The 21,662-nt window shown below is 37.7% G+C and overlaps 1 protein-coding gene across 30 annotated transcripts in view; it reads left to right on the top strand.

Moving 5' to 3' along the window:
• The window catches only part of ADAM22 (ADAM metallopeptidase domain 22), a 224,622-nt gene that overhangs the window by 100,750 nt on the left and 102,210 nt on the right, over positions 1 to 21,662 (top strand). For all 30 annotated transcript variants that reach the window (XR_012011081.1, XM_072784293.1, XM_072784299.1 and 27 more), the window contains one exon: positions 11,980 to 12,046. Coding sequence is in view for 29 of the 30 variants with exons in the window: in XM_072784293.1 (XP_072640394.1) it covers positions 11,980 to 12,046 (67 nt within the window). In the remaining variant the exon portion in view is untranslated. The remainder of the gene's footprint in view (positions 1 to 11,979; positions 12,047 to 21,662) is intronic.

Raw genomic sequence — 21,662 nt, 5'->3', positions numbered from 1 at the left:
TTACTCAGCCATAGAAAGAAAGGAAATTTTGCCATTCATGACAACATGGATGGACCCTGGAGGGTATTATGTTAAGTAAAATAAGTCAGAGAATGAAAGACAAAGAGTAAATAATTCCACTTACATGTGGAATATAAGAAACAAAACCCCAAACTCTTAAAAACAGGCAACAAACTGGTGGTTGCCAGAGGAAAGATGGGTAGGAGGATGGATGAAATAAGTAAAGGGGATTAAGAGGTACAAAATAAGTCATGGACATGAAAGGTACAGCATAGAGAATTTAGTCAATAATATTATAAAGACGTTTTATAATGACAGATGGTAACTACACTTAACTGTGGTGAGCACTAATGGATTCAATCGTCAAATCAATATGTTGAACACCTGAAACTAATATAACCACTGCATGTTAATTATATTTCAATTTAAAAAAGGGCAATAATTGACCATCGTTACCAGTGGATAATAAAGCCTGTTAATCTGTGTTCTCTCTAAAGAAAAGACTAGTATTCACACAAATGATTAGGAAAATATTGACAGGTTGACAGATCTTAAGCATTATAATAATCCAGGCAAGATATCATGGTGATTCAGAGCATGTTGGTGGCAGTAGAAGTTCTCATATTCTGGATCTATTTTGAAAACAGAATTGACATAATCAATTGGATATGGAATGTAAGAGAAATTGAGGAGTCAGTAATCACTCCTTGGTTTTTGGCCAGGGTAACTGGGAAGTGGTTATTTATGAAGATGGGAAGACTATGAGAAAATCATGATAGTCAAGAAAGATCAGGAGCTCAAATTTGGACATAGTTCAGTATGTTTATTTGTTATGGAAGAGATGTTGACTATATGGTTAGAGATATGAAGTTCAGAGGAGAATTCTAAACTGGAGACACAAATCCTGAGAGTCATCAACATATACTTGTCATTTAACTGAAGTCATTAGATAAGCTCACTAAGGCAGTGAATATAAAAAGAAAAAAGGACCAAGGACTGACCTCTGCAGCCACTACATTATTTAAAGATTGGGGAAATAGGAAGAAACTAGCAAAGGAGATTGAGAAGAAGGAGCTAGAGAAGTAGGAGAAAAAACAGGAAAAGGACATGTGGTACCTGGTAGGAAATTGAAGGAAATATTTCCAAGAGAAGGGGTGATCAGCTGTGCCAGATGCTGCTTCTAGGTCAAATAAGATAAAGACTGAATCAGTCATTAGATTTAACAAAACAGAGGTAGGTAATGAGTGACTTTGATAAGAGCAGTTTTGGTGAAGTAGTGTGGTAAAAATCTGATTAGATGGGTTCAAGAGGTAAGAGAGAAGAGAAAGGAAGATATTGACTATGGGTAATTTTCTTGAATGGTAGAATTGTTTTGTTTGTTTTTTGTTTTTGTAAATGGGAGAAAGAATATAGAAGATCATTTGAAGAGATGAGGTCAAGGACCTGAGAAGGCAGAATTATAAGGGTCACCCAATATCAAAATCACCAATAATTACAACAGGAGTGGTGTTTGAGTGTGCAAACATAAACTAGAAGCTAAAATCTTCAGGGAAAGTGACCAGGAATCAATAAATTATTGTTGAGGATCAGTGATAGTCTGATGATAGGAGATACAAGGCGGGGTGATTTTTAGTGCCAGTATATGTGAGAGTGGCCTGACATGGCAATGAGAAACATGGAGGATATCTTTCCCCCTCTTTACCAGATCCCTTTAGTTAGGATATACAGTCCCCACTTAAGTGGGTGCAGCAAACACAGTTCCTGAAGTGAAGAGCTGATTCTCAGAGGAAGAGGTGAAGGAAGTGTTCAAGGAAAAGATTGGAGATTTTGCTGATGGACATGTGTGAGTTCCAGAGGGCATCATCAAAGGGCATCTGGAGGTGGGAGTGGTGGGATGAGGGGACAGAGCCTTATGGGGATTAGAGATCTAGAGATGAGGGATGACTTGGGAGCCCAACAGACATGAGGTAACAGACGTAAACTAGGATAATAGGCCTGATTAAGTTAATCTTGATGGTTTGGGGAGTGTATTGCCATGATGTGGTCCTGTGGGTTGATGGTAGGTAGGTGCCATCTTGCTGCAGACAGGCACCTAGAGCACTAGAGCACCCACTTGACTCCATCTCATGAGGTCACAAAGATAGGGGTGGGAAACATCTCACTTTTAGCACTGGGCTCTTTATTTCTGACAGTGGAGTCTAGCTGAGGGATATGGTCTTACTCCCATAATATGGATGTGGAGAGAAAGGAGACAAAGATGGCAAAGATTCTGATTATGCAGATGAGCAATAGGGAATTTGGGGCTAGCTCTACCTTGTTGAGTGTGAGTTTCAAGCAATTAAAATAAAGAAATCTTTATTTGAACCACATCTAAGAACTATAACTTTTTCAAAATACCAAAACTTTTCATTTCTAGGGTGCTCAAAGGAAATCTAAGTAAATTTTGAAGTAAATCTGTCAATTTTCTTTTAAAAAAATTAGTCTTTGATTTGGCTTTAATGGGCAGGAACATGTTTCCCTCTGTTGATAATGTACCATAAGATTCACTGAGGACTCCTTTTTATTGCTTTGCTGTGAGGTGTTCCCTACTATCTTTGACTTTCAGTGTGGTAATGACTCACAATGATCAAAATATACCAACATACTGTTAATAGAATTTTACTAGAATATTTGTAGACTTAATTTGGTTATACTTCTATGCCCTGGTAACCATTTTTGTATGTCAGGAGATAGCTAGGAGACTCTGATTTGGTAGGTGGGTTGAGGGTGGTTCCCAGGAATTTAAAACAAAAATTCTATGATTCTGGGGCAAAGCCAGGCTTGGAAACCTTTGCCTTAGTAGGAATAAGGAGTCTATAAAAAGAGGTAATAGTAATAATAGTGCCCAACTCAGCAGTCACGTAATCACATTTACTCTAAGTGCCTTAGTCCTGACATATACACTGAAAGCTCCTGGTAAATTTCCATCAGATTATGACTTCCTTAGCAGAGCATAACTAAAGTGTAGTCTTACCTTTAGGCACAGAGTGTACAGAAAGTCCCTTATATGTGCATAAGCAAGAAGGAATTTTCATATTTATAATTTGGAAAGAAGCAAAATGAAACTTTGTTCCAAAAGGCAGATCTTAAAGTAAGTTTTTAATTGTGTTGTTTCCCTTTAGTTCAAACAAAATAAGAAATTTATTTTTAAAAGACTTTATTAAAAAATAATAAATAAAATAAATAAATAAAAAAGATTTTATTTATTTATTTATTTGAGAGAGGGCAAGCCAGAGCATAAGGAGAAGCAGACTCCCCGCTGAGCAAGGAGCCTGATGCAGGGCTCCATCCCAGGATCCTGAGATCATGACCTGAGCTGAAAGTAGACACTTAACCCACTGAGTCACCCAGGCACCCCCAAATAAGAATTTTAAATATTAGTTATTACATATAGAGGATGTAGACAGCAGTTCTGGGGCTGATGAATGGATGATTAATTCTCACTGGTAGAAAGACGCAGGACATTTATCCATTTTCTGTATCGAAGATTCTCAGCAAAGACGTTAGTTTTCAAAAAAGATCTGGAAGGTTAATTATTGACTAGATGAGTAAGGAAAGAGAAATGAAATGTGTGTGTGGGGGGGGAGATGCATAAAATGGAGAGAATTAGAGGAGTGAGTTTTTTCTAAGCTTATAATTTCTTATACCTCTTACATAAGATGATGAAATTTGAATTCTTAAATCTTCCATTTTCCCAATTCTGTTCTTCTGAAAAGCTTTGAAATGAAACAAAATCTCTCATTTTCTTTTATGACTCAATGGTGCTTTTTCCTATTTTACTGGATGGATTATACTCATATTTGAAACTTCTGTGATTCTTTTGTGTTTGTATTATTCAAAGTCAGTTACATTGGGCTCATTTGGAGCCTGCTCCAAGGAAAACATGACGTTAATTTTGTGGACTATTAACAATTAAAAAATTTTTTTCTTTTAAAGATTTTATTTATTCATTCATGAGGGACCTAGAAGGAGAGAGGCAGAGACACAGGCAGAGGGAGAAGCAGGCTCCATGTAGGGAGCCCGATGTGGGACTGGATCCCGGGACTCCAGGATCACGCCCTGAGCAGAAGGCAGACACGCCCAACCACTGAGCTACCCAGGCATCCCTGCGTTATTAACAATTGCTGAATGGTTAGAATAAGCAGGCATGACCAGCCTATTGCCTTAGTATATTATTTTGCACAATTCTGTGGGTTGACTGGGCAGTTCTGCTTTCTATAGTATTATCTGGGGCACTATGAAATCTGGCAGATCCAGGATGGTCTCAATCACATGGTTGAAAATTGGTGCCAGCATTGGCTGGAAATTCAGCTGGGGCTATAAGCTAGGGACTCTGGTTCTTCTCTACAAGTGTAAAGTATATTATTATGTGGTTGCTTAGGCTTCTTTACAGCTTGATGGCTGGATTCAGAGATTCAAAGATGGGCGAAAAGTACATATATGAAAGTAAAAACTGGGAATCTCAGATGTTATACAGTTTCACTTATGTTCGTTGTATTTGCTACAAGGCCAGCTCAGATTCAAGGGGGGGAGAAACAGCCTTCACTTGGCTGTAAGAGGAGTGACAAAGAATTTGTAGCCATCCTTTGATCACAAATTATTTATATTTCTCAATTATTTATATTTACTGCAGATGCAGTAAATTCCTCCAAACGCTCTTGAAAAATCTCATTCCATTATAGTATTTGGCTCAAACTTTGGGGCTCAGGTTGTCATCATCTGAATCAGGTCCTGGTGTTTAATCTACTTTTTAGATGAAGTGACTCAGGTATAGACCCTTGAACTAAAAAAACAAGTTATTGGTTCCACACACATTTAGTTACAAAGGAAAGAACTAGGAAGTACTTAGCTTTCATTGGTCTATTGAAATTCTCATATTTAACCAGGTGTCTATCACCAGTTTCCCCTGTTTTGGGGAAAGCGAATGTGTAAGTTAAGGCTCTCTTTTACTTCCTGGGAGTGATTGCCTGTGGTTCTTGGCTGTACTCTTTGAGTCAACATTTCTTTTCCATAAGTAATGGGCCTAGGCCTTAATCTAAGTATCTCTCAGTCTTCTTCCTGAGTGTAAGAAATTTGAGTTGACTGTCCATTTTGACCCAAGCTGGTGGTTTTTCCATTGGTGGGTTCTGTGTGAATTCATTAGGATTTACCCCATTAGACAAAACCACAGCCACACATCTTTTTGGGAAAGACCCCTCCTTATTTTAGACTTTGAGGTAAGATGCTTGGGACAGTGCCTTTAAGATTCTTTTTTTTTTTTTTTTTTTTTAAAGATTTTATTTATTTATTCATGAGAGACACACACACACAGAGAGGCAGAGGCACAGGCAGAGGGAGAAGCAGGCTCCATGCAGGGAGCCCGATGTGGGACTGGATCCCGGGACTCCAGGATCATGTCCTGGGCCGAAGACAGGCACTAAACTGCTGAGCCACCCAGGGATCCCCTGCCTTTAAGATTCTTAAAAATTCTTTTGTGTAATTGAGGATTTGGTAGGCAGGTCCTTGAGAATCTTACAAATTCTTTTATATAGATGATACAGTCCTAGCAAAACAGCCTTAGGTCTTTCTGAGGTCTTAACAAAGGGTCTTAAAACCATATCCTTTGATTTGATCTTGACCCTGAGGTCACATTTTACTGGTAGTACCTTCAGTTAGATCTTTGTTCTAAGGCCATTTTTGAAAATCTGTTGCTGGTTCAGGTTTCTTCATCCATTTGTTTCTTCGTTTGGTGTTTTTAGTGGGAAAACCATAAATGGTGTGTCCTTCTTGGTGTATCACTTCAGGAGCATAAGTTTTTGGTTTCTTCCATTACTGATGATTTGCATTGATCACTTGGTAAAGGTGCCCCAGTTTTCCTTACTGTTTTGAATTAATATTTTGAATGTAGAAATGAATATTGGGATTTGGATGAGAGAGTTCTGCATTAGCCGTGTTGACTTTGAGATGCCTCTTTACATTCATGTAGAGACTGGTTCAGAAATGGGTCCAGGTTGGTATGTCAATAGGAAAGATGAAGTAGTCTTTTTCTGTTTCCATTTTCTCAGTAAATAAAGAATTGAGGTCATCAACACAGAGTGATGATGAAGGGATACTTTGTAGAGAAAAGCTTGGGAAGGTCTTTTTACAGTAAATTGACTAGGAAAATCTAGTGGATATATAGGCAGTGCTTTGCTATAAGCAGAACCACTTGATAATTGTGCTCATAAATTCATCACATCATCTTTTGGGATGTTCTGCTCTTTGAGAACAGACTATTAGAAGAGTTAAGTTCTATCATAGTTGAGGTTTGGCCAAGTGAGCATAGTGGAGAGAGCAGAGCAAGAGGACTAAGGAAGTTTAGAATGTGTGCAAGGGAGTGATTATCATGACAGAGCATGGAATATAAGCTAAATTGGGTAGGCAGGAGGGAGGGAAGGACAGTGAAAAAGTTCATGGTTTAAAACTCTCCAATAGTTCAAGTGAATGTTGCAGGGAAAGATGGATAGGAGGTGGTGAATAGGGAGGGGAGTTGAAATCCTGATATGGGAGGGATTTCATATACATAATGGTTTAATTTTCATATACATACTGGTTTAATACCTATTAACTTCATATTATCTCCATTTTAGAAATGAGCAAATTATGTTCAAAAAGATTAAATAACCTGACCAAGGTTACACAGCAGGTAAGTGGCAGAGTTTAGATAAGAAATCAAAATACCAGTTTTGTTTTTAAACTCCAGAATCTTTGTACTAAACCAGGTACCTCAGATTTCGTGACTGTTGTCCTCTAGACAAAGAGTAATCATTATGACCGAGAATGTTTACATTGTCTTTGTTTTGCTTACTACAGGCTTATTATGGCATGCAAATGAAGAAAAAAAGGCCTCAGAATACATTTCTGACTTTAAGTACATTTACTTACTTTCTTTGTAAAACAAGTGGCCTTTAAAATTTGATTAAAAATGATTTTCACTTTCATCTTTCAAAATTCACACGTTAGCGTGCACACATAGTTTTGAGTAAGCCATTAGTTATCATGGAGGAAATTCTACTTTATCAATTTACAGTAAAGTAAAATTTCTCAACATTAAGGAGATCATCCTCCATTTTCCTACACTTGAAATTATTTAAATAGATCCTATTTTAACAATAAACAATGACAATCTAAGGAAAAGAGCTTAAGGTAATTTTGATTATCTCTACCTTAGGAGGCTTCAAGAAAATTTGCTTAGGTTCTAAGTAGATGGTAGTAAAGATTTTATGCTTCAGTAGAGGAAAAGTGACATTTTAAATGGAATGTTTTTCAGCCTAATAATTAAAATAACAATACTTAACAGACTTCCACAGTACTGCAAACAAACAAAACCCAATTGCCTGGGCTGTTTTTAGTTTAAATTACATGGAGCCCTTTCCAACACTACTTGTAGGTAGAGGCTTGATTGAAATAGCTGCGTAATTTCTAAGCAGAGGGTTTTCTTTACTGTAATTACATTCATGTGGTGACTCATACTCTCTTAATTTCTAGATTTTATAATTCAGAGGAAAATATTTCCTTGAACTTTGAAAACCTGGAAGATTCAGGGGCACCTGGGTGGCTAAGTCAGTTAAGCATCTGCCTTCAGCTCACGTTATAATCCCAGGGTCCTGAGATCAAGTCCTGCATGAGGGAACGTGCTTCTCCTCACTTTCTGCCTGCCACTCCCCCTGCTTGTGTTCCCTCTCTCTCTCTCTCTCTCTCTCTCTCTCTGTGTGTGTGTGTGTGTCAAATAAATAAATAAATCTTAAGAAAAAAAAGAAAACCTGGAAAACTCAAAAGTTGTTTTTAAAAAATTATGGTTGTTATTACTACTACTACCATAACTTCTTTAAGTGATGTTATAAACTAGTTGCTTTTGATCTCACTCATGTTAGCTCCCATAATGGGAATTTACTTATGTGACGGATGGAGAAAGGATCCCACAGATACTCAGTATCAGGGATGGGCTATTCTGGATCCCAGGACCTAAGCAGCAGAGATTTGGGGTTTTCCCTCTGGTATTCGCCACTGGCACAACTCCATTTCTTTCAAGTGTCTGCTTATTTCTGACTTTCTGCCTCTCTTTCTTTGAATGATTTCTTGTGAATTTACTTGTTCAGATTCCCAAGAGAGGGGATAATAGTTGTTCTGCTAATAAACACTCCCTGTGTATGGCAGTTTTCCTTTCTCACTTTTGGAAAGTTGAGACTGATATAAGTTCTGGAGCCAGTCCTTTGCAAACATCTGGCTGATGCCTCTCCTGTGTAGGGTATGGCTGCTGGTAACTGGGTGAGATGTGGATGCTAGAACAATGACATGTTTTGCTTACAAGGCAGATTTTTATCATGGGGCTTCACTTTTGTTAGAAATCCTTTGAAATTTGTGAAGTACTATCTCATATCCCCATGGGAAAAAAGGAAGGGAGGGAGGGAGGGAGGGAGGGAAGGAGGAAAATGAAGAAAGAAAGGACAAGAAAGACAACTGTTGGTTGGCTGCACAAAGGCTCTTCTCTCCTCCATCCTCCTTCCCCCTAACATTGTTCAGCTCTGAGTACTCATGATGTTCATGCCAGGCTCTGGAGAAGGAGAACTTGATTGTTCAAAGGCAAATGTCCCAGTCAAAGGATTTGTTTTGGTGAGGTTCAGTAAGGTAATTTTGGCAAAACATACTTGAGAAGATGAATACTAGGGGCTTTCAGTGAAGAGTTTACTGATTCTTTTAAAGAAATACAGAGCACCCAGGTGGCTCAGTGGTTGAGCATCTGCCTTTGGTTCAGGTTGTGATCCCAGGATCCTGGGATAGAGTCCTGCATTGGGCTCCCTGTGGGGAGCCTGCTTCTTCCTGAGCCTATATCTCTGCCTCTATGTCTCTGTGTCTCAAATAAATAAGTAGAGAGATGATAGATGAAAGAAAGAAAGAAAGAGAGAGAGAAAGAAAGAAAAATACAGGGCTTTTCTACCTTAGGATATTTTTATCTATGTGAGATGCTTCGAATTGCAGTAACCATGTTAGGGTCATCGTGACCCTAACAAAACCAGTTAAGAGAACAGGTCGCTCACCATACTGGTGGCAGAGCAGAAAGATGAACTTTTGCCTGGTCACATATATATGCTGAGCTGCCACATGAACTAACTCTGGAACTGCCTGATGTCTGGTGGGAAATTACTTGAATGTAATAGGTAGTAGCCCAGGAGTGTACCTCCAGGCAAGCTAGCCCCCACAGACTAAATTAAAATCTTCAAGTCACATGGCTTGCTAGATTAATTTGAGGGACAAAGGACATGGTGAGAAGCAAGAAGAAAGAAATGGGTAGGTTAGCAGACTTAGTATAGGGTACGAGTTGAGTGAAGGATCAGTTCACACAGTGTTCCCAAGTTCTCCTTCTCTCTCTGCTGTGTCTACCTTACCTGCTGATGATGTGGTTTCAAAGACTAGAGCTGAGGTTTGGGCAAGCTCCATAGGTGGAAGGTAGTTCAAGCTAATGACACTCATTTGCTGTATCTGAGTTACACAGAGATAAGTATTCTTGGTCAGGAGCTATTCATTGCCAGTTAGCTTGATGAACAGTCATGAATTCCATTTGTGTTTTTTGGGCAAAGAAAACCTGGGGCAGAAATGGGTGTCAGCAGTGTTTATTAACCAAAGCAGTTTTACCCCTGAGTCTACATTTGCAATGTCTGGAGACATTTTTGATAGTCATGACCAATGTGTCTGTGCGATGCTATTGGCACCTAGTGGGTAGAAGCTGATAAATATGCTACAATGTGTAAGATACTCCCCAAGACAAAGAATTCTCTGGCCCAAAATGTCAATAGTGTGGAGGTTGAGAAGCCCTGGATGTCACCAATAGGCGATTGAATTAAGACCTCATTAATAGTGTTTATGAATAGTGTATCCTGGATATTTAGTATCTTTTGTATATTTATGATATAATGAGCATTTATTACCCAGGTGCCTCATGAATATCAAATATCATTTGGTCACCCATCCCTTTCTATCCATGTGTAACACATACATGATCTTCTTAGTTATACTTTACACATCCTGTGCATCCTGCCACATCTAACAAAATTTTGTTTACTAGTTACTTGTCTATATTTAAATCATCTTAGAAGTGTTTGCATATATTTTGTAAACTTCAAATTTATTCATCTAACAGATCCAGAGATTTTCAGAAGAAAAATCACATTACACTTGTCCTGGAATTTCTAACAAGAAATAAGATTTAAATGTCCTAATTGTTTAAGCCAGATTTAGTTGTGTTTTCTGCATCTTGCAGCTTTAAGCATCCTAGCTGGTTCCCCCAAAATGTCAGCAGGAAAATGTATTCCAAAGACAAGTGAAACAAGGAGTTAGACTGTGATTATAGGTTTCTTAAGTGGTAATGTAGGGATCAGATACTGCAGGAAATTGATTATGGTACTTGTGTTAATATAACATGTGTTTGATCATTCTGTTTACCTTTCAAGCAACTGTAGGCATGGTGCTTATTGTGGAAGGCCTTTGGACTCAGATTAATAGAGACAGAGCATGTGTGCATGAAAAGCAGGGTGGGGGCTCAGGAAGGAACAGAAAGAGGGAGAGAGAGAGAATCTTAGGCAGGCTGCACATCCAGGATGGAAGCTGATGCAGGGCTCAGTCTTATGATTTTGAGATCATGACTGGAGCTGAAATCAAGAGTTGGATGCTTAACCCACTGAGCCACCCAGGTGCCCCAGAAATTCACATTTTTTAAATGACTGGGATAATTTTGGCATGGTGACCTTCAGAGCATTGTGAAGAAGATTTTTTAATTGGCTGAGTATCTATTGACAGAGTTAGAAATTATACCTTCGAGGCACCTGGGTGGGTCAGTGAGTTAAGCATATGCCTTCAGCTCAGGTCATGATGCTGGGTCCTGGGATTGAGTCCCTGCACTGGGCATCCTGTTCTCTGGGATCCTGCTTCTCCCTCTCCCTCTGCCTCTCTCCCATGCTCATGCTCTCTTTCTCTTTCTCTCTCTTGTTCTATACTCTGTCTCTCAAATACATAAAATCTTAAAATAAATTTATAGCTTATTTTTATTTTATTTTTATTTAATAATATAAATTTTACTTATGTTTTAGTGCTTTAAAAATCTGAACACTCTGAGACTTTCATGGAAGGGGTGTCTTGAGGAACTACCATTAAAGGGGGAATTTTTTCACATATATGGAATTAAAGGGAAGCATATTTAAGAAAATATAAACATTTTAAAATTGTATAAGAATGTCGTTAGGAGGAGATCCCTGGGTGGCTCAGCGGTTTAGTGCCTGATATTGGCTCAGGGTGTGATCCTGGCTGGAGTCCCTCATTGGGTTCCCTGCATGGAGCCTGCTTCTCCCTCTGCCTGTGTGTCTGCCACTCTCTCTGTGTCTCTCATGAATAAATAAATAAATAAAATGGTTAAAAAAAAAAAAAAGAATGTCATTAGAGATTTCAAAAGGGTTATTTAAAAATGCTCAAGGCATATTCCTTCTCATTTCTTCTACCTTCTTTTGCCCCTTTCACTGTTTTTGTGATGGAAAGGAATATTAGGTTAAAATATCACACATTAAAAATGGTAATGTATGGTAGCAAATCAGAACTATTTGATAAAAGCTAAAGTAAAAATGGAACGAAGAAGATGTCTTGCAAATAATGGTAGTTTCCTAGAACTGTTGAACTAGATCAGAAGAATAAGCTCTGCTAAGCAATAGGGTGACAGGTGATTTAACCTCATATTTTTTTGGAAGTACTAGGGTGTGTGTATGTAGGACAGAGAGTGAAAGAGAAAGACAAAGACAGAGGGAGAGAGAGAAAGAGACCTAAAAATTTTTACTTTTGTTTTCAAATATGGGCTAAAGCTTTATGTACAAACTTGGCAATTTTCGAATGATTTATATTTTCAAAATCCTCTTTAATCATCATTTCTGTTTGTTACAGTGATTTGCTGTCCTCTGAATACATAGAGAGACATGTTGAACATGGAGGGAAGACAGTGGAAGTTAAAGTAAGTAAAATTTTCTCCCTCTGGGGGAAATTTCTTGAGAATTTTTAAAATATCGATTATGATTTTAGTTTACAGTGATACTTCTATTATACACCTTTGGGGTTTTTATATTTCAGATTTTTTCAAGAAACTGTATTACCCACTTGTGAATATAAACCTTCAGTTACCAGAAAAAGAATTCTTAGTACTGTGGGAATTGTTGGAGTTCTATTTTATGGGATTAATGTAGTGCAAAGGGTTCTTTTTAGAATATGTCATAGAAAACCATTTCTGAAATTTGCCTTTTTAAGGTTAGCTCTGAGAACCAAGAGTGAAGTCTTGGGTCCAGGGTAGGTACATGATTTGCATTCAGTTGGGAAAGACATTGTCTTGGTAAAATGGTAAGTTTATTAGGTCTACAGGGAAGTCCTGGGGATTTTAAATCCCTGGTGGGAGAAATCTCAGATGCTGGTTCTTGTTATGTAAGCTCTGAAAAAGATGACTTGTAAATAAAAGCCTCTTCCAATTTTAGGCATAGGAATGTGTATTTTTGTCCAGTCTACTGATGATGTAACTTGAGGACATGTGAGATCGAATCCCACTCAAGGGTTTCTTTAGGCCCATGTGTGGTATGATACATTTTAGTCAAGTGTTTATTTTCTTCTGAACACTGTTCAGATTTCCTCTTCTTTATCAGAATTATAATGCCATTTATATAGATTTGCTTTCTTTTTCTGAATATAAAAAACATAAAAAATAGATTTTTCTGAATAGACTCATGTTAGTAAACTTACAAATAGAGAAAAGTGGGGAAAAATGAAAAATCACCCTTAAATTCATCACCAAGGTAAACTTTGTTTTCATTTTATTGTATTTCCTTTTAGTATTGTTTTGTCCTATGCACATATTGTAAATTTTTATATAGTTGCTGTCATATATACATGCACTATAGTATCTTTTCTTCTTTTAAAATTTTTTTTATTTATTCATGAGAGACAGAGAGAGAGAGAGAGAGAGGCAGAGACACAGGCAGAGAGAGAAGCGGGCTCCATGCAGGGAGCCCGACGTGGGACTCGATCCTGGGTCTCCAGGACCAGGACCAGGCCCTGGGCTGAAGGCGGCGCTAAACTGCTGAGCCACCCAGGCTGCCCAGTATCTTGCTTTTCAAGCAACATTTCTGTATCATGCATAGGCATCTCTGATAAAGACTTAAAATCTGTTGATTTTTACATGTAAAGTAATTATAATATTTATGCCAGTCTTTCCAGAAAGTTACTCTAAACTTGTTAAGACTGACAGATTGAATGGTTGGTCAGTTTATTTCACTGCCTTACTGCAGAAAGGATGTTAGGATTCTTCCAGATATGACTTAGGAAAATGGTGCCATTTTGTTTGGAGTTGGAAAAAATTAACTAGATTTAGAATCTCTGGGCTTCTCTTATCTTCCCTGTTTATTTGGCTTCACTTGTCTATTTTGTATGATGCTTTTGTGAATGCACAGTGTATCTCATTCCTTTGTCAAATTAAAGAGGGAAAGAAACAGGCAGTTCACCATCTATTTCTATTTATGCCCGTGAGTGGCATAATGAAATGCATATGAGTGTGGAGGGCAGGTCTAACAAAAAGCTATCTGCTGTTGCTACAATAATATCCCTTTTCAGGAAATTTGTACTTAATCAACAAAGCTTCTCCACTCTGAGATCATTAGGCTCCATGGGATATGTAACACCAAGAGCTCTGACATTCTGCACAGTTTTGCTGATTTTTTTCCAGTCTGAGAATTGCATTGTTTTCATTGATGGTTTGCAAAACCCCCAAGCCTTTTAAAGTAGGGCAATAATAAATTCAACCTTCATTCAAACCCTTCTGCCAGAAGACGTTTCTCCCTTTAAGAAAACCACTTGGATGTCACCCATCACCTCCATTTGTTTCTAGTCTATTTAAAAACCTAACTCAAAATTCTCCTCTGGGTTTTTTCCAGGAACCACATTGAAAGCTCTGAATTCTGCCCCACCAGTTCAGTTAGTAGCCACTTACTTCCTGCTGGTTCCCTTGTGTCTTACCCTTTGTGCTTAGCATTTTAGGGTGTTTCTTTTTACATCGAATCTGTTCTCTTTTCCTTACTAATGACTCAGAATTTTTTCAAGGTTTTCTTTCTACTGAACGTTAGAAATCAACTAAAATTGTAGCATTTCATTTTTTTTCTTTTTCTTCTTTCTACTATTTTTTTTCCAAAAAATCATTTTCATACCATCTGTATTAATTTGCTAAGGCCATCACAAAGTACCATAGAGTGGCTTAAACAACAGAAATGTATTTTCTTTTTTAAAACATTTATTTGAGAGAGAGAGAAAGCACGTGTTGAGGGCAGAAACAGAAGAGGGATAAGCAAACTTCCATTGAACAGGAAGCCCTATGTGGGCTCCATCCCAGGACCCCAGGGTCATGACCTAAGCCAAAGGCAGATACGTAACCTACTGAGCCACCCAGGCACCCCCAGAAATGTATTTCCTTAGAATTTTGGAGGCCGGAAGGCCAAGACCAAGGTCAACAGGGTTGGTTTCCTCTGAGGCTTGTGGCTGGTGTCTTCTCCCTTTGCCTTTATGTGGTTTTCCCTCTGTGTGTCTGTACTCTAATTTCTTCTTCTTCTTCCTCCCTCCTCCTCCTCCTCCCCCCTCTCCTCTTCTTCTTCTGAAAAAGAGAGAAAGAGAGAGAGAGTGCACAAGCAGGGGGGGAGGGCAGAGGGAGAAGGTGACTCCCCGCTGAGTAGGGAGCCTTATGTAGGGCTCGATCTCAGGACCTCGGGATCACAACCTGAGCTGAAGGCAGAAGCCAAAGGCAGATACCCAGCCCTCTGATTTCTTCATCTTAATAGACCATTCCTCATGTTGCGTTAGGGCCTATAGTAACAACCTCATTTTAATTTAATTATTTCTTAAAGACTTTATCTTCAAATACAGTTACAGTCTGAGGTACTGAGGGGTTAGGACTTCATCATAAGAATTTGAGAGGAATAAAATTAAGCCCATAATAGCTTTCCTAAGAGTACTGTGTTTTGTTTTTAAGATTTATTTATTTATTTATTTATTTATTTATTTATTTATTTATTTATTTATTTAAGAATGGAAGAATGGGGGGGGAGAACACGAGTGGGAGGGACATAGGGAAAGGGAAAGAGAGTTTTTTTTAATAAATTTACTTTTTATTGGTGTTCATTTTTGTCAACATACAGAATAACACCCAGTGCTCATCCCGTCAAGTGCCCACCTCAGTGCCTGCCACCCAGTCACCCCCACCCCCTGCCCACCTCCCTTTCCACCACCCCTAGTTCGTTTCCCAGAGTTAGGAGTCTTTCATGTTCTGTCTCCCTTTTCTGATATTTCCTACCCATTTCTTCTCCCTTCCCTTCTATTCCCTTTCACTATTTTTTATATTCCCCAAATGAATGAGACCATATAATGTTTGTCCTTCTCTGATTGACTTATTTCACTCAGCATAATACCCTCCAGTTCCATCCATGTCGAAGCAAATGGTGGGTATTTGTCATTTCTAATGGCTGAGTAATATTCCATTGTATACATAAACCACATCTTTTTTATCCATTCATCTTTCGATGGACACCGAGGCCTTCCACAGTTTGGCTATTATGGACATTGCTGCTATAAACGCCGGGGTGTAGGTGTCCCGGCGTTTCATTGCATCTGTATCTTTGGGGTAAATCCCCAGCAGTGCAATTGCTGGGTCGTACGTAGGGCAGATCTATTTTTAACTCTTTGAGGAACCTCCACACAGTTTCCCAGAGTGGCTGTACCAGTCCACATTCCCACCAACAGTGCAAGAGGGTTCCCTTTTCTCCATATCCTCTCCAACATTTGTGATTTCCTGCCTTGTTAATTAAGCCCGTAACAGCTTTCCTAAGAGTACTGTGTTTTGTTTTTAAGATTTATTTGTTTGTTTGTTTGTTTATTTATTTATTCATTTATTTATGGAAGAATGGGGGAGAACACGAGTGGGAGGGACAGAGGGAAAGGGAAAGAGAGCCTTAAGCAGACTTCACCAGCCCCACTTGGGACGCTATCTGATGGCCCTGAAATAACGACCTGAGCTGAAACCAAGAGTCCGACTCTTAATAGACTGTGCCACACTGGCTCTCCTTGTGTTTTTTTTTTTTTAATTGGCTTTTCTTTTGGAAGTGAAATAAATAAAAGGTATATGAAATCATGACAAAAGTCTGTGTTTTTTTTTGATGATACAGAATTAAAATCAAAATCATTATGCCAGGGAAGCCTGGGTGGCTCAGCAGTTGAGTGTCTGCCTTTGGCTCAGGGCCTGATCCCAGGATTTGGGATTGAGTCCCACGTTGGGTTCCCTGCGAGAAGCTGGCTTCTCCCTCTGCCTATGTCTCTGCCTCTCTCTCTCTCTCTCTCATGAATAAATAAATAAATCTTAAAAAGAATCATTATGCCAGATTGAGGTGCCTAGGTGGCATAGTCCGTTAAGCATCTGACTCATGATTTCAGCTCTGGTTGTGATATTGAGGTTGTGGGATTGAGCCCTGCAAGGTGCTCTGCTTTGGGGGAGAAGTCTCCTTGAGATTTCCTTTGTCCCTCCCCCACCCCCCACCCCCCAGCTTGTGGTCCTTTTTCTCTGCTTCTCTCTGAAATAAATACATAAAATCTTTTAAAAAATCATTAGGCCTGATTTAAATAATGGCTAGACACCAATCTAGTAAATGACTCTGCTCAGGTGTCATGGAACCTTTATCTGTGAAACTCAGGTGCAATGCATTTATTTAAGAGTATGACTATGAATGTAGGAAAAGGAATGCATTTGCATGAAAAAATATAAAATCGCTACTTTAGTAAATCTTTTAGATTGCAATTATATTTTTAAAAACTTTTTAAATTGTAAAATATAACACTGGCACAAAAATTACTGAGGTGAATACCCTATAGACGCTATCCAATTAAAAAATAGAGTTTGAGCAGCTGTTCTGTATGCTGCTTTGCAAACCCGAGCCCCGCCCTCCTCCTCTTAGAGACTTGTAAATACTACTGTGACTTTTATGGTTATTATTTCCTCACGTTTGTTTATGGTTTTATCGCCTGAGCATGTATCCCAGCAGTTTAATTTGCCTATTTGAAGTTTTATTTAATGAGTTTTTAAAAATCTCTTTTATTCCCTTGGTTTCCCCATATCTTTCTCTTTTTATTCTCCCTTACAATTTATTTGTTGAAGAAAGACCAAATGAATTGTTTATCCTATGTGCTTTCTCACAGTCTGGATTTTGCTATTGACTGCAATTTTATATTTAGAGTAAAATGAAATGTATGTTAGTGATCTTTCCTTAAGATAGTGATTTGTATTATCTGCAGGGATGTTCTATGCCTTGTTGAAGGTAGTGTTACTCCAGTTAGATAGATACATAGTCCTAATTTAAAGTTCTATTAAAACATTCTCTTCAAAGGTTACAAAGATAAAAGCTTTAAGCAGAAAAAAAGATTTTTGTTCCTTTACTAAGACATATTAATCTCATCTTTCACTTACATTTATTTCCAGTTCATTTAAAAATTAAATTCTGAATTTGCCTCTTAGTTTAGGAAGAACTCTTATGTGTTTGATATGAACTTTTAAAAGAATTTTTTAATATTAAGCCTCAACTGATTAGAATATTTTGGGAACCAAATTTTTTATTTAGACTGTGACAAACTGTGGGTTTAGATTCTTAAGACAAAGTCAACTGGAATAGATGAATTAGCAAATAAATCTAAACCATGCAGTTTACTGCTTTATTGTTAGCTACCTTTTTTTTTTTTGTCTTGAAGATGAAAGCTGCCAGTATTCAGCTTCATTGGTTGCCAGTTATATAGGCTCTAGATAATCAGTATTATAATACTACTACTAATAATCACTGAAATCATTGCTCATGATGTGACAGGTGCGTGAATTTATATGTATTCATTGCTCAAATGACCTGTGATTATAAATATAATTATCACAAAACACTTGACAGAAAACTGAGGTATAGAGAGGTTATATAACTTGCTGAAGATAACACAGTAAGGGGTAGTAGAGCCACAGTTGAAATCTAGGTTACTGAATTCCCGAACTGACTCTACACCATGTTATCTACCATATATTCTATATTATGTAAGATAGAATAGCCATGAAAACTGAAATGTATTTTATTTAGACTTATTTTATACATACCTAATTGATTTTGGATGTACCTAACAATTACTCTTATTTTCTTATTCTTAAACTGAAATGGTGGTCTACTCAAAGACCTTTTATGTATTTCTCTCAAATTTGGTTATGTGTTTGGGTAGTTTTTCAGTAATGTCAGTTGCCTTGGGCAAAATATGGTAGAGGCACATCGAGCACAAAGCCTGTTTTACTTTTCACATCTCAGGAAAATAGCTGTAGTAAGAGTTTTAGAACATTAGGAAAGAATGGCTAAATTCATTATACATACCAAGAATATGTATAGATGTGAAATGAGGCAGATTTCTTTTGGATGAAAAAGTAAAGATAGATATCTTGGTAGAGATATGATTTATTTTATTTATTACCAGTGAAAGGCCATGACCAGTCATCAGTATCATTTGTTCAAACAGTATTTTTTCTGTTAAATTTTTTGATCTTATGATAATACTCAAAAGTAAGAGCTGCTAAATGTCTAATTAGCTCAAATTATTTCTAGTCTACTATCTGTGAGCATTCTCAACTTGTCTTTGGATCAAGATCCTAATCCTTGAGGGTGGGTGTGTATAGATATGTGCATTATACAGCATTGATTTTGACTGGCAATCAACTGGTTACTGCCCATCATTTGCCCATACTGCCCATAATTCCCATCAAGTGAATTGAGTGCACTCAAGGATCATTGTCTCAAATTATGTCTATAGAAGCAGTGAAAAGATGGTAAGAAAGCAAAGGAGTGTGGATCAAGGTTGAAGTCTAGAAATAGGTAAAGGAATTGAAGAGAGTGAGTGCTATGTGTTGGAGTATGGGTGCTAGAGGAGAAAGTGTCTCCTTGAGGGTGGGAGAAGTTATTGTGACTCAAGGGAACTTTTTACTCTAGTGGAATGGCAGTGTAATTTTCATTAAAAATATTTCTAAGCAAATTGAAATGGCTATTGTTACTTCTGGAAATAGAATGTCAGTGAAGTTGATACAGAAGCAAGGAGAAAGCCTGAGGTGGTGGTGGTGTTGTTGTTGTTTTTTAACTAAAACGTTTTTCTCCTGCTGTTCACATCTGTCTTCCCTCCCTGGGGTTGAAGCTCCATGAAAGATTTCCAGCTTAGCACGATACTGCCTGCCAGAATGACTTTTTAACGCAGATTCTCTAGATTCCTTTTGCACTCATTTTTCTAAGTCAGATTTCTAGCTCATTCTACTTCCTTGAAAAAGAGATACTTTTTTTCTTATCCTGCCTTAATCTTTTTGTTTTCCACAGTGAATGTGTCAAAGACAGCAATAAAATTCTAGTGGAGAACAGCCTTAAGAGCTCACTCAGAAAACGTTAAATATGTTGACTGTCAGGACAACAAAGACCTTCCTGGCTTATGATAACTTTGTAGCTTCTATAAGCTTGAACAGAATCCATTGAAAATTGCTTGTTATCTTGAATTGTATTCAAGCTTTCTCATGTCTCATTTCTTATTTCCCCATGGTGAACATAATGCTCAACACTTGAATAGTTTAAAAGGCGTATAACGTGTTAAACAAATCATATTTCTTAAGATATCTTTTAACTTATTTTGTTTGTAAAAAATGCTCCCTAGATAATTATATGGTGGTATAAAATATTGTGGACTTTATTCCTAAGTAAAAAATGTTCTCAATTTGTTATTAGTGACAGAATTTAGTTTATTTAAAATAAGGTTTATTTTTTAATTCATTTTTTAAAAAGATTTTATTTATTTATTCATGAGAGACACACAGAGAGAAAGAGACAGAGACATACGCTGAGGGAGAAGCAAGCTCCATGCAGGGAGCCTGATATGGGACACGATCCCGGGACTCCAGGATCACACCCTGGGCCAAAGGCAGTCGCTAAACTGCTGAGCCACCCAGGGATCCCTTAAAATATAGTTTAGAGTTTAGTGACTACATTGTGCATTGTCTGCTTTTTCTTTAATGATAAGATCTTGACATATCATTTTATGACATAGAGATTTTTTCTTAAGTTCATTGCATAAAATTGAATAGTACCTAAATGCTGAAACTATTTCTTTTTCAGCCATGAGAGCACAAAAATAGCTATTAAACTGCCAAAGTGTCATTATAAATATATTGTGGCTATGAACAAAGGGGTTAATCCACTTTTGCTTATCCTGGGTATAAAGTTTCCTTATTGATTCTCAAAACTGCATTACCATCCAGAATCTTGGTTCTTTCTATAGAAGCAAGAAGAATAAGTGATAAAGAAGAAAAGGAAAACCAGGCGTGGGTGTGTAAATTTTGCTATGTGCATTAATACAGAGCCATCCATGCCATTCCATCAGTGATGCATCTACTGAAATGGAGACTAGTATTTTTTTCAAATGGCTTTTAGGTAATCTCTTGATTTTGAGACTTTGACATGAAATGTAAGCAAAAGCCACTGTTGCCAAGTAATCTATACACAAGCTTTTTAAAAACTTGTTTTCCATTTGTTTTTTTAGGAGAACTCAACCACAGCATTGCTCTTCCAAAATGCACTTCTTATTTATAACTTTTCCTTACATTTGAGGAACATGTTCTCTATTTTGAATTCTCACCACAGTAGCGTTTTCAGAGCCTCTTGGATAAGGGAATAATACTTACTTAGACAGTAATCAAATCACATGGTCTGGGAAGGTGCTTTTAGAGAGGATTTTTTTTTTTTTTAAATGGATCTATTTGTAGAAGTTGTCATGTAAGCTCTTAGTTGAATCACCTTTAATTTGAAATCCAAGGTTCAGGCATTTCCCCTGGCTCGTGAAATTGGGGGAAGACCTTTATCTAGTAAAGTAACTCAGTGATGTGAATTTTGAGGATGGCTGAGTGGCAGACTATCAACCAAAGTTCCTTAGTTAGTTGGTCCTTCGGTGGGGGGGGTGGGGACGGGGGGGTTTTGCTGCACAGTAACTGGGATTTTAAAAAAACAGCTTTTTTGAGATATAGTTCATTTGCCATAAACCAAAGTGGGTTTTAGTCTTGATTTTGTCTTTAGGGAGATATTTAAACTGAGTATGTGGAAATAGAATATGAGAAACAATTTAATGAAGCAATGATAGTATGTTTGGCAGATGCAACTACCCATAAGTCAGAATGTGTACTTATGTTCTTCTTGCCAAACTGCCTGGAAGATTTAGGTTAAGGACACTCACCACTGCACTTTTGCTCTGAGAGCAGAATTCCAGGTGCAGGATGAAGGGCAGTTTCAGGTACAGGTGTTACAGGTTGTGGGATGGATGTGGAGTTACCTCACACTGGTTCTCTTCACCAAAAGGGAAATTTTAAGATGTCATATCTACATACATGATAACTTTTTACACTAATAAAAACCAAGTTCACCACAAATACACAATTTTTAAAATTAGATGACTTCAAGAAATTTCTTCTCAATTTTCTGAGAAAGTTTAGCCATGACTTAACATCAGTCTGACTA

This window comes from Canis lupus, chromosome 18 (genome assembly GCF_048164855.1).
Source record: "Canis lupus baileyi chromosome 18, mCanLup2.hap1, whole genome shotgun sequence".
Lineage (NCBI taxonomy): Eukaryota > Metazoa > Chordata > Mammalia > Carnivora > Canidae > Canis > Canis lupus.
The sequence above is the reverse complement of the archived record's forward strand: the minus strand, read 5'-3'. Positions and strand labels throughout refer to the sequence as shown.